At 56.4% G+C, this 13,642-nt stretch overlaps 1 protein-coding gene across 6 annotated transcripts in view; it reads right to left on the bottom strand.

The window, feature by feature from the left end:
- The window catches only part of MAPKAPK3 (MAPK activated protein kinase 3), a 37,773-nt gene that overhangs the window by 15,118 nt on the left and 9,013 nt on the right, over positions 1–13,642 (bottom strand). For 2 of the 6 annotated variants that reach the window (XM_059939746.1, XM_059939752.1), the window contains one exon: positions 11,438–11,714. In XM_059939746.1, the coding sequence (XP_059795729.1) occupies positions 11,438–11,714 (277 nt within the window). Of the gene's footprint in view, positions 1–11,437; positions 11,715–11,848; positions 11,925–11,972; positions 12,109–13,642 lie in introns of those variants that run through there. The other 4 variants (XM_059939747.1, XM_059939748.1, XM_059939751.1 and 1 more) reach the window with 4 other exon arrangements.

Raw genomic sequence — 13,642 nt, 5'->3', positions numbered from 1 at the left:
TCACCCTCTCCCTCCCCGCAAGGGCACCAGTGCTATTTGGAGAGTTGCTGGTCATGTCAAATCTAACTTTTTAGCCCTGGTTTCAAATTAGAGCCTCAGACATGTGCCATTATTCTCTCACGCACTAATTTCCCCAGCTTTCATAGCTCATTAAGGGAGCTAACGGAACCGATTTTGCAACTATGGATTAGTTGGCCCCATGCCAGATCAGACCTCGCTTCATTAAGTTCTGGCCATATCCTGTCCTCCGTCTCACCCTGTCTGTTCACTTCTCCTCCTCAGCAGCTTAAGTTCCAGGGAGGTCGGCTCACATGATCTACTGACCCCAAATGCCCAGGCCCCAGCTGAACGCCTAAGGACTGACGGAGTCAGGTCAGGGTTAGCACACTCTTCATAACAACCGTCCCTCCCTGGTGCTTGGCCAGTGCTGTGCTGGCCACAGTGCGTGGTCACAGATACCGCCTCATTCAGTACTCATCACATCCTGAGAAGAACCAGCATCATCCTTTTCCTGTGGGGAGCCTGTGACTCTGAGAGGTTAAGTGACTTGCTCAAAGTCACATAGCTGGGTAGTGAGAGTCGAAACTTGGATCCAGACCTGTTGGCTTCTAGGCAGTGAGGGCGATGCAGGCGGCTGCTTTGTTCATGTGTGGAGCTTGGCCCCACAGCCCTGGGGCTAGACCAGGCTCTGCCCCTTGGCGGTCATTACAACGGTGGTGGATGTTCACAGAGCCCCTGCCATCTGCCAGGCATGTTACACACCTGTTAGCTCTTGCCCTTCAAAAACGGCATTACTGACCATCACTTTCAGCTTAGGAGACTGAGACTCAAGGATGTTTTATAGTGACTCTGGGTCACATGGTTTACACATGGCCACCTCCGAGCCCAGGAGTCCTTTGGACACCAGGATTCAACCCTCATGCCCAGGGAGGACTGCACATTTTACAGATGTCTTCCTGACCCCTACAAACATTTACTGGCCCTGCCTGGGGGCCAGGCCTGGAGCTGCGGCTAGGAATGCTGCCACAGGCACTCCATACTCAAGGATTTGGGGGTCTATGGATGAGTTACTGCCAATTAGGATGCTTGATGAGGATGTAGGCCCTAGGGAACTGTGCCTGGCTCCTTCTCTTCCCTTCTCCTTTCTTTCCAGATCCAGAACCTGGCAGAGCAGGCAAGATGGGGAAGGCCAGCCCCGAGAAGGAGGGCCCCCAAACAGCTGCTCCCATTCCAAGCCAAGGGTGGGGTACCTGATGGCCAGGGCGGTGGGCGTTGGCGGGGGACCGGGAGGAAGTGGCTGACTGGCTGGGAGCCTCCCTAATCACCTCCCACCAGAGTCCTGGGAGGGGAGGAAGTGGCTGGGGCTCTAGGCCCAACGTCTTTCCAGGAAGCTCTGCCAGCAGGAGAGCCAACACGTGTTTTGAAATTGTCAAATCTCAGGAACACAAGAACTCCTTCAATTTGCTAAATTTTGGTGGCCTCAGTTTGTCTGCTTCCTCCCAGCCCCAGAAAACCTGGAAACAAAGGCAGAAGTGCCAGGTCTGGGTAGGAATAGGGAGGGGTCGGGGAGGGGAAGAATGTTTCCAGAAAGAGAGAGCTAAGCTAGGCTCCCAGGCAGGGAGGGAGAGGACCAGTGGGAACATGAGTGCTAGCTGGAGCAGGCCCAGGTCCCAGTGCCCCAGGCCAGGGTCCATGCACTATGAAAGACCAGTTGTGGCCACAGGGCTCTGGGTCAGACAGACCTGCATGCCAGATGCAGAGGCCAGTTCCATCCTCCACTCACCTGTGGCTTTGGGCAGGCCATTCAACCTCTCTGAGCCTCACTGGCCCAATCTGGAAAATGGGGACAGTGACAGTACTCATGTTCCCAGGTGGCCATGAGGACAGAATGAGAACACACAGAGAGCTCAGATTAGCACAGTGCCAAGTGCACACTGAGTGGAAATGGGCTTTGAGGTTTGCTTGGCTTCAGGATTCCCCTGGGTCTTGCCCTGAGGTGGTCTCACACTCTTCACCTCCCTATTCTCCAGAATTTGGGGAAATTCAGGTGCAGCCTCTGGGACCCAGGGAGGCAGACTCCCTCCAGTCCAGCAGGTCACAGAAATGGTCTCAGATCCTGAGAGGTAGACCAAGAATCAAAAGTCTATGGATACTGCTGCTATGAAAGGCTCAATGAGGAGGGGCAGACCCTCCAGGGTGGGAAGATCACGGCTAATCTCAGGGGAGGGACCCTGGGGCATGGGAAGCAATGCTGAGAGCTAGGGACCTAAGCCAGGGAACTAACCCAGCCCTCAGCTTTGGCAGACTGGAGGAGAGGGCACATCCCCACTCTCCCACGTGGCAAACACCTTTACATCCTCGACTCCTCCATGCATCCTTTTGGGCAATGTCCCCTTCTGCAAAGTGTGTGGTGACCTTGGGCCTGTCCCCTAATATCTCCCTGAGCCCCAGTCTCTCATCTGTGAAATGGATATGCACTCTCCTCACCCATGGCAACGAAGGGAGGCAGGCAGGCAGGTCTGAGACTATCGGCACCTGCTTTACAGGCAGGGAAAGAGGCCCAGAAAGAGCTACAACCTCCTCCCCCTCCCGGAGGTTACACAGTGTGTAAGTGGCAGGATCAGAACTCCCTCTGCCCCAGGCAGGTGCCAGATCCCAGCATCCTACCCACAGCCTTCCCACAGGGGGCTGAGGAGAGGCCACACAGGTACCTTGCGAGCCCCCTGAGTGCATACTCAGAAGGTCCAGCTTCTATTATCATCTAACTTCTTAGAGGAAAAAAGGATTTTTCTGTCAAAATCAGCTACATAATTGGTGAAATGTTACCCTGGTTCTATTTCTTCTGTGACAGTGTAAAAAGAAGACATCTTCATCATAAGACTGGACAATTTTTAGCAAACGTAAGTGTTTTATTCTAATCTCAAAAATGTCTCTTCAATGGTCCCTCCTCATGAGGAGACCCCACCTTGGCCACAGAGTCTGTGCCCCCAGCTGGCCAGCTGTGCTGCAGTGACGCCCGCATAGCCCGTGCAGGGCGACAGAGGACAGGCAGCGACCAGGGCGAGTGAGGCCATGCCCAGGCGACCCCTGCTGAGGCACCCAGCTTGCCATGCCTGTGGTCAGCTCTGGAGAGGGGACCCAACACACTCTAGCTCTCAGAAGAATGACAGCTGGTCTCTTTCCCCTGGAGGAGACGTTACAAAGATGACAAAGGAATAAGAAGTGGGGGGGGTGGGAGGATGGACCACACCACCCCCAGAGACGTGGTACAGAGACCCTTGGGAACCTTCTGACTCCACCCTCCAGACCTGCTCTTCCCAAAGCCAATTTCATATCTGCTCTGCATCTCTCCTGCTTCCCTTGGCTTCATCCACGTCCCTGCAGCTCCCCACACAGGCCTGGGTGAGCACCGGCAGCCATCGCCCTACTCAGGCTCCTCCCAGGGGAGGCAGGGAAACTGGCTGCCCAAGCTTCTGGCAGGCCTTGGCCCCTGATCCCTTTCTCTCTCCTGCTCCTGTTCAGCTAGAAGGCTCCCACGCCTCTGACGCCCAGCTGGCTCCTGGGAAAGTCTCCTGTCTCTGGAGCCGTAGCTGTGAGGAAGGGGAAGTGGAAGAGGGAGGAAGGCCCCGCCCTCTGGGAGACCAGGGTGGCAGCCAGGCAGCACTGAGGGACACTCCGGCCATGGGAATGGACTGCAGTGACTCACCCGCACTCTCTCAGGCCTTTCTAGGGTAAGGACACACCCTGGTACAGGCTCGGCTGACTCAAGGATTGAACCAGCCATAGGGCGCAGTGCAGAGGGGTCTTCAAACCTGAGTCATAACCCCCTGAGCTCCTGTCCCTAGCAGAACACATACCCTGCTGGTGGTGTCACCACAGATGACCAGGTTCCCCTGGCAATACCATTGCTAGCTGGCTCAGGAGAGGCATCTCGGGGCACCCTCTAGTCAGCCTCCGCGCTGCCTGTCCTCTTGCAAGAGTGGCCCCAGCAGCGGGCAAGGGGGGCCCCACCACCTGCCTGCTTGCCTGGCACTGCCCACAGTCGCTGCCCACCCAAAGGGTCTTCACAGCCAGAAGGGGGGGCCCTTGTCAAACAGAGCGCCCAGCCCCTCATCTTACAGATGGGCAGACTGGCCTGGGAGAGGGGCCCAGCTCCTGATACCCACTGAGCCTGGCACACAGGGAAGGATGGCTGAGAGCCACCGTCTGGCTGCCAGACAGGCCAGGGTTCCAGGGTTACTTCGCCTTTCTGAATCTCAGTCTCTGCATCCATGACATGGGGGTGATAACAACCCATTCTTAGAGTCTGCTGTGTTTGTGTTTAGCATGTCGGAAGCATTCAAGGGATAAGTGGGTGCTCTTATCCCCATCCCCACCCCCACCCCCTATGCTGCTGCCTGCCAGAGGGCGTGGAGAGCACCGGCCAGTCCCTCTGACACATCCTGAGAAGGGGGCTTGTTTATTTGGGGAAACAGCTAGGGAACAAGCTATGAGTCCTTAGAGGCTGAACCCTTAGGAATGGGGCGATGAATGTGGCAGGTCAAGGCTCTGATCCTTCACGCTCCTGAAAACAGACTGTGAGCTTTGCTGAGGTGGGGGTGAGGGCAGGTGCAGGGTGCAGGCTAAAGAGCCAGCTGCTCTGGGGTGCTTCTCCCAGCTAGTGCGGGGCAGCGCACAGTTGCACAGGCTGCACCTGGCATCTCAAGCCCTCCTAGCCCCTCTGCAGGCTCCTTCGGCTGGCTCCAGCCCCTTCTCTCCCCAACCTCATCCCAAGAATCCTTAGGAGTCACAGTGCTCCTGGTCCTGCACCACTGTCCCAAGCAAAAGGCTCAGACCATTGAGCCATAAAAGGAGACCCACAGGCAGAGGCCACAGCCAAGGCTGACCTCCCACACTCCACAGGGGGATGCCTCAGGTTACAGACTTGGCCCAGATGCTCCTGACTCCACTGCTCTGGCTGCAAAGGCAGCCAGCAGCTGGTCAAGGCCAGGAGCAGGAGGAAACACTGCGAGCGGCATGGGTACGGCCGGTGGTCCTCCTTCTTGTCCTACCCCGACCCTGTCCCTAGGAGGTGGGGCAGACTTTCAGGGTGACTAGGATGAGTCCCAAGCACCTGACCAGCCCCCATCTGTCCTCTGCCTGCCCTCAGCCTGTGGGCTGCAGGGGAAGAGGCAAACCAAGCCCAAAACCCACAAGACAGAGTGGCAGGGCCCGAGAGGGGAGGGACTGAGTGACAGCAGGAAAAACAGAGATGGGAAAGAAGGAGAGGGACAAGGAGGCAAAGAAGACCGAAAAGGGAGAGCAGCACAAAGAGAAAGTAGCAAGGACAAAGCCCTAGTCTAAAGAAAAGGGCAACCCTAATCCCAAACCCGCAAATAAACCCAAAAGCAACTTTATCAGTGTCTCTGGTCTGTCCAGCACTGAAAAGGCCTCCTGAGGCTCCCAGTTCCCACAAACAGCCTGCCGCAGCCTGGTACTCCAGCCCTAAACACACCCCCACGGTTCCCACAGAGCAGAATTTTAATCACAATTACACTGGCCCTAATCTACTTAGTTCCAAAAGGGCTGGGGGGCGGTGGGGGTGGGGGCCGTTTCTTTCACACCATTCTTTCCAACCCTGCAAGGAGCTGGCTTCCCCAGGTACAGGGTGAGCCCAAGTGAGTCCTCATGAAGGCCAATAATGTGCCACCAAAAAATGCACCCAGGCTGCCCCAAAGGAGAGCTCTGCCCTCTCACAGTGCCTGCAGGCCCCAGCTGTCTCACAGCAGGAACCTGGGGATAGTTAGCTACCAAGACTGAATCCTGCTTCCCACCACATATTCAAACCCTGCATTCAACGGCACCACAAAGACAATGGTTTTGCAAAAAATTCCAAAACTGCCTTTTTCCAAGGTTACTTGGGGAGAAAGTAGCAGGAAGGACTTCAAGCCCAGAGCCCTGCTCCTCTCTCAACCCCAGGCAGCCTCTCACGTGGAGCCACACGAGACCTCGAACAGGTGGGGAGGGAAGGCAGCAGAACCAAAGTTCTCCTGGGAAAACATGGGAGCCTGTGGGAGTCCCCTGGAGCTGTGGTCCCCTTGCCCTGAGAGCAGTAGACCCACCTATCCAGGTAGGGCCTGGTGCGCACTTTTACAGCACAGATGTGTGGGGAAGGCGCCCTCGCCTAAGTATGACCACCGTCCCCAGCTCTTGCCTGGTGGCCTTCACCTATGGACACGTGGCAGCCAGGCTGGGACCAAAGGAGGCTGGGGGGCTGCAGAGCCAGATGCTCCACCTGCTGCACCCTCTCAGGGACCTCCTATGATGGTGTCCCAAGGAGGCCCTGGGAGAGGAAGACGAGGGATCCAAGTAGGAAACCGGCTTCCCCAAGTGCAAACCTGGGGAACAGGCAGAGACAGAATAGACCTCTATTGTCGTGGAGACCAGGCCCTGAGCTGAACAACAGCCCAGGTGATCCAGAAGCCCCTACAGCACCCCTGGCAATAATACTCCACAAGGGTCCCAGTGATGCTGTGAAAGAAAGCTCTGGGAGAAGGAGGGAGGATTTTTGCCCACCTAGTGATGGAGGGCAACAAAGACAGACAGAGGCCTCTGGTGGGATGAGGTATGAATCTCAGTTGTGGGCAAATGGAGAGGGAGAGTCACAGCTGACCACTTCCCCCCATCCTTTAAACCCTACGTAAATGCCTCTTTTTCCACAGGGCCCTTTGGTCTCTCCACGGCTCCCCAGAGTTTGCCAGGGCCTGGACACCAGCCCTGCTGAGATTAGCCACATCCTACCAGGACACAAGACTGGGAGTGGGGAAGTGGTACTCCACAACAAGTGCTGAACTGTGCAAACCAGGCATGCTGTCGCATACACCCAGTGCCCTCCTCTGTCATCCACATCCTTCTCAGACCAGAGGCCTGCATTAAAGCTGGCAATCTCTTCCAGGAAACGTCCCCTGGCTGGCCCAGTCCTGACAGTTTCCTCTCGCCCACTCACCAACCTGACTTCCTGCCTGTGGCACCCTGGACTTCGCTGGGCTGGGCTTGTCTGAGACTCACAAGGCTTGAGATGAACCATATACCCTTTCTGAGGCAGTCCCACAGCCATCATGGTTCCTGTGCACTGGCCTTGCGGGACCACCACCTGTCCACTTACAGGCATAGAGTCCTGAATAGTGAGGAGAGCTGGGCAGATACAGACAAACACCAGCAGTATCACTTGGGGCCCAGTGGAGTCATGGAGGACGTTTCTACCATCTTTCCAGGAGCCAAGCCTCAGAGACCCTCCCATGTCCCCGTAGACTTGCATGAGGCATGAGGTGACTTAGGTGCTAAGACTCTGGCATCAAACTGCCTGGATTCACGTCCCAGCCCTGCCACTCACCAGCTATACACCTTGGGCAAGTCGTTTACCTCTCTGAATATCAGTGTCTTCATCCATAAAATGGGAATGAAAAGAGTTAGGGAAGATAACATGTATTGCGCACTGGGGACAGGGCCTGCCAGACAGAACGCTCTGGAAAACTGTTAGCCATTCACGAGAATATTAGACTCCATACCACCAAGGCCTGAAGCTGGAGAGATGGCATCAGTTCCTGGGGGGTAGGGGTGGGAAGAAGATTCTGGAAGTCCCAACAAAGGGGATCCTGACAGTAGGCTACGAGCACAGCTTCTAAAGCTGTGAGCGAGGCCAGCTGGGCAGGATGTGAAGAACCTCCAAACAATCCCCCTCTGCCCCAAAGTCTCACTATTTACATTTTGTAGAGTTTGATGCTCTCCTTAGGATCCTCATTTAAAAAGCAAGTTGCCCACTCCTGGCAATTCAGAAGGCTCCACTTGAGTGTGGTAGTGCTTGAATTCCTCAGATTCTTTCCTTTCAGGAGAGGGGCAGCCTGAAGAGATGCTTGGGTACAGTAAAACCACTACTGGGGACTCCGTTGTACAAGGCCACCAGCCCTCCACATGCTTCCTAATTTGCTGACTCAGTAAACAAGAGGTCCTGCCGAGGCTGATCTGACCGGTCTGGAGACGGTAGGTGAAGGGGTGGCAGCTCCAAATGAGGAAGTACCTGGCCTGCCTGGCAGCCCCACCCAGCCTCAAATCCAGCTCCACAGCACCAGCTCCAACAGGCCAGCCCCACCCATGGAGCAATGCAGGGATCTCCTGGGCATGTGGATCCAGCACCCCACCACACTACTCTTTGACAAAGATGGGAAGATGAGGGCACTGGAAGCCCCAGGGGCCTCCAACATTTTTCAGTGGACCCAGAACCCAGAGAGCAGGGCTAGGAAAGACTCCCACTGCAGACCCCCTCAGTCTCCTCAAGGCTTTGTTTTTATTTATCTAAGTACCACTGTCACTTCTGCCTGCCAGGAGGCTGAGGACCACAAGGCGGCTTGGCAGGAAGTCAGGAGGGGAGGGAATTCAGGCCTCTCCTATAATCCCCCATCCCAATCAAGCCACGTGACTTCTGACCACTAACTCCAGGTCCTGACTTTCATATATGGGATAAGGTTTGAGAGGCTGGGTATCTAATGTGATGGGGTGGCTGTGTCCAGTTAGGAGTGAAGATAAGGGGTGTCAATTAACCAGTTAGGCCTGGAAGGGGTCACAAGCAAGAGGTCAGTAGGAGGCAGTCCCCTGCCCCAGATACTTGGCAGGCAGACCTCTAGTTCCTGCCAAAGGGACAGCAGAAGTGCTAAGGGTCGAATGGAGAGTGGAATGACGGCACTGGTGGCAGAAGCTGGCCTTGGGAGAGAGTTCCTGAGTATGAGTGAGGCCAAGATGGACCAAGCCAGCGGTCAGGGGCTGAGGGAAAGGGGAAGAGGCCCAGCTCCCCAGGAAGGAGAAGCCTGCTTCTCTAGGGCCCCCAAAGAACAGCAACAGCTATCGGGCCATTGACCACAGCTCTTCCTGTTTTATGAGTGCCTGCTGTGTTCCAGGCTTTATGCTAAGCACTATCTACCACCCTAAGCAACAGGGCCAAGAGGACAGATATGGGAGAGGTCACGACACGAGGCCTAAACCAAGAATGGCAGAGATGGCCTGGACAAATCCAGACCACAAGACAAAGACGGGCCAGCCTGGTAACCTAGGACGTAGGTCCAGGGAAGCAGAAAGGCACAGAGCCCAGGGCCTCTACTTAGGCTGACCTGCAGCAATTGGGGAGAGGGCTAGGCAGAGGCAGAGAGAGGGCTGAGACCCATTCATGGACTGGCTGAGCTCCTGGGGCCCAAGCCAGGTGACGTGCTGAGGTCTCCTGGTCCTGGCCCTCCTGGGCAGGGGGCAGAGGCTATAAGCATAAAGGTGCCACCTACCTTGTCAAGGCTAGAGCCATCACTCACAGTATAGGTATGATGTGCTAGAGGCTGTGCTCATCCCATCTTGGAAGATGGTGAGGCCCTACCTAGCTGGGTGGGGACTTGGTCACTGGAGGGGAGAGGGGGTTAGCAAGAACAGGAAAGTGCTTGGGGGGGGGCACATCTAATCCATGTCCCCCCTTGAGGGCCAACCTAGCACCAGGTCCTGAAGGTCCCAAGCCAATAGCCCTAGCCACGCTCATCCATGAAGCCTAAAGTGGTACAGTAGGGGAATCTGTTCTAGGCCTGCCCCATTCTTAGTCCAGAACAGAGAGCACTGAGGCCCTAGATTCAAGAGGAGGTGCTTTGGAAGTTGTTGCAGACAGAAGTTCCCCCCAAGTCACTTGTCAGACACACGGCACCTACAGGGAAGGGCCTAGGCCCAGGCCTGCTTAAAGCCAGTGCTGCCTGGAACCATGAACTCCAGCCTCTCACTACACCCCTGCCTCACTCACAGCATCTAGAGTACCACAGGGGGTGGTCAGAGCTCAGCCCTGGCTCACAAGGCCAAAACCTTGGTATTAAGAAGAGGCCTCTGTCGTCCCCTTGCCCACCCAGACTGCACCATGACCCTAGCAGGAGTGAAAGGGCTAAGATGGTGCTGAAGGAGAGAATGAAGACTCTCACTTCTCACTTCCTTAGCCCCATCTCCCCTCAGAAGAGCCTCCTTTTCCTTGAAGGACTCAGAGAATCCCCTGCCCGGGGCTCCAAAAGGGCCTCCCAACCCCACTCCACTGCTGGGTTCATAAGCAAAGAAGCTGTGCCTGAGACCCAGCCTCACCTGCCCTGCCCTAAGCATCTTCCAGACCCATCCTCATGATCCCCTCCAAGACCACCCTGGAGAGATGACCCCCTCTATCAGTCCTAGGGCCACTGGGAAAGACACAGGGAGCTGGGCCCAGGTCCCCTGCTCAGATACTTGCAGACTCTGTGCCCTAAATAACTCCTGTAGCCTCTCCAGGCCTGCACCAGGCCCTGTACCAATTACTCTACATGCATCATCTCATTCCAAGCTCACATCAACTCTTATCTTATCAACCCTTGAGCAGAGAAACCTGATTTCAAGAGTCCAAGACCTAGTCCAAGGTTATGGAGCTGGCAAATGCAGGCCAAAGATTAGAGCTACATCTGCAGGACTCTGTGCTTGGCCTCATAATTGCAATGTCTGTAAAATGAGACGATCCTTAGCTGTATTCTAACCTCCAGGAGCCACTCTCCTTGCCATACTCTACCTATCCAGGTGGCCACTGGTACAGGCTGCAATTAAGTAAAGTTCTCAGTGATGACAGATTCAAGCGATTCTGGGTACGGGGCAGGGTCCTGGGTCCAGAACTATATGACCTAAGCCAGAACTACATGGCTAGATCAGCCACCTCCAGGACTCCCTGGGCTCCACATGTATCAGTGAGGTCTTAACCAGGCCTATAGGGAGCCTATGGTGTGACGTGGCTAGATGGCTAGCTGCCCTCTGCCCAGGAAACAGGGTGGGTCAGAGCTGGAGCAGGGCCGCCCCCCTCAACATGGGTCTAGTGACTCATCTGGAGCCCATCAGCAGCTTCCTGTCCACAGGTGCAGTGGGCGTCAGCCTTGCCCACCAGCAAGCCCTGGGAGGCTCCCACCACTCCAGCCTAGGCAGCCAGGGGCCTCAGGAGAATGTAGCCCCACCCCAAACTTTCGTGAGGACACAGCCTCAGGCAGAAAGAAACTCAGACCCATTCCAGTCAGAAGAGTTTCTCATGGAAGGAGGAGCCAAGCTGAGTGAGGGTCCCCCTTGGGCCCAAACTCATAGGCCCAGCCAGAAACCCAGAGTCAGGAGCCCCTCCTTCCCTGCTTCCGGGTACAGCAGGCTCTACCCACACTGACTCCACCCCTTGACCCCTTGCTCCCTGGGACACTCTGAGCTTAGCAAGGCTAAGCCTGTTTCCCCATCTGTAAAGCAGAGAGAACCAGGAGTCCAACCTTACAGAGGAGTAAGAAGATGAAATGCTGAGCATAAGAAGCTTAACAGGGGCCCTGGTCATATCCTGTACCCACAGGTCTTTGCTGTTGGGCCCTCCGGGTCACCCACGCGGCAGTGAGGGGTCACTGACCTTCAGGGCACACTTCTGCCCGGTGCGCCGGTGGAAGCACTCCAGCACCTTGCCGTTCACACCCAAGCCCAGCACCTGCTTGGACAACTGGTAGTCATCGGTCACTGCGTACTTCTTGGGCTCCCGCCGCCTCCCGAAGGCGGGAGCGCCGGCTGAGCAAGGTCCGCAGGGTGCACCTGGTGGGGGCGCAGGGCCCCCCTGCTCCTCTGCTGTCTTGACATCCATGGCCCCCGCGGGGCGCTCAGAGGCGGCCCCAGCCTGGCGCGTCCAGGGCCACCTGGTAAAGAGAGGAAGAGTGACTTCCGCTCAGACTTCTTCAATACACCCCAGCCTTGGAAGCCCTGAGCCAGAGTGGGCTTCGGGTCGGGGACAGGGCTGGGAATGAGGAACGAACTGTCGGAGTGTACGGACCCGCGGCAAGGGGAGGTGGTCACGCAGCCGGGCACAGGCGAGTCCTGCCCGGCCACCTGTCAAGAAGGGAAAGGCCCGCGAGGTCCCGGAAGTGGGAGGTGGAGGGGGCCCAGGCAGGGCGTACCTGGCGAGGGCGTACCTGACGGCAGCGCACCTGGCTGCGGCGCCGGTAAGGGGCAGGGGCGGCAGTCGCCGAAGCCCGCGGCCGCGAGCGCTCAGAGCTGAGAGTCACCCCGCCGCCTGCCCACGTGACTGCTCCCCTCCCCCGCGCGTCCCCGGCTTGAGGCCGGGCTTGGTCAGCCTTAAAGGGCCAGGCGGGCCCTGGCAGGACGGGGCGGGGCGGGGCGGGGCGGGACGGGGCCCGCCTAGAGCTGAGGCAGAAATAGGGGGCGTGGCTTCTCAAGGGTGCAGAAACCTCCTAGGCTCCGCCAGCCTCCGGGGAGACTCCCGCGCTAGCGCAGCCGGGTTCCGCGTGGGCTGTGCGAGCCGCGAATTTTACCAGCCACCAAGGAAGTGGCAGCACAGGAAGTCTTGTTTTTCTTGGAGTCTCAGGTAGCCCCTTGAGTCGGGTGTTTTCTCTGCACGCTGCCAGGAGACCCTCCAGTATAATCTTAAGGCTTGCAACTTCCTTAGTGGTGGCCCACCGCCAGCGTATCTAAAGTCTTAATTTTTGCCAACAGGGCAAGAGTGCAATAGAATTTTGTTGTGATTCGTGTCTCTAGCTCCTGGTGGCTCTGCGCGTCTCTCTAGCACTGGCATCTCTACCCTTCTGTGCATCTCCTGCTCATATCCCTTGGAATACAGCGTCCTAAGACCAGAAATCCTGAATTCCCGTTTGGTCAGATCCATCAACTTTTCACCTTATGGTTTGAGCTTTTGGTGTCATGTTTAAAAAGTCTCCTCCTCCCACCACAGTGACAGATATTCTTTATTAGCTAAGTGGTTTTCCCTTCCACATTTAGGTCTCTACTCTGAGCCCACCTTAGATTACCTTACGTATTTCGAACGGGTCTTCCCATCACAGACTGTTAACTCTTATTTCACAGATGAGGAAGCTGAGAACCCCCTAGAGGAAACAACTTGTCTAGAGCTGCAGCGTGTGTAGCTGTCTCCTTGGACAAATCTGCACTACTCCTGCACTTCCCTCTCGCCCCACAGCCCCGAAAGAGGTGGCTCACTTGGGACAGGGAAGATGTGATTTGGGGCAGGATCCCTGTGCGGGCCTCTGCTGCCATCTACAGGCCACTAGCAGGACTGCAGGAACCGCGGCCTCTGTCCCACCCGTAGGTAACTCCTCTGTATACCTAAGTATCCAAAGGTATCTTCTGGCTTCGGAATTGGGGCCCAGCGAGCTCCCTGCCCCTAAGCCCCAACACACACATGCATGTGGACGCACGTGGATGACTGGGCAGCAGCTCCAGGAGAACAGGCACCCTCTGTGTGCAGGCATTGAGCTGGATGAGGGTGTGAGGGGCTCTTCCCTCTCTCCTTGAGGCGACCTTCAAGCTAGGAAGGTTCAGTAAAGCAGAAGCCCAGATGACAGCCTCAACTAAGCGTACTGAGCTCTTCTTTTGGACCAGACACGGGGTAGATGCTCTATCTGGGCACCCCATGATCGCACTGGGACTGGAGGAGGGAAGGCAGTACCAATCCCATGCAGCCTACACCAGACACACGAGTGACAAGCCCTGAGAGGTCAAGCGACCTGCCTGAGGTCAGTAGCTACCATGGCACAGCCCCTATCCCAACCCCCAAAGAACAACTCCAGGGCCCAACTCTCACCCTCAAACTATG

The sequence above is a fragment of the Balaenoptera ricei genome, chromosome 11 (assembly GCF_028023285.1).
Source record: "Balaenoptera ricei isolate mBalRic1 chromosome 11, mBalRic1.hap2, whole genome shotgun sequence".
Lineage (NCBI taxonomy): Eukaryota > Metazoa > Chordata > Mammalia > Artiodactyla > Balaenopteridae > Balaenoptera > Balaenoptera ricei.
This window is presented reverse-complemented; position numbering and strand designations above follow the sequence as displayed.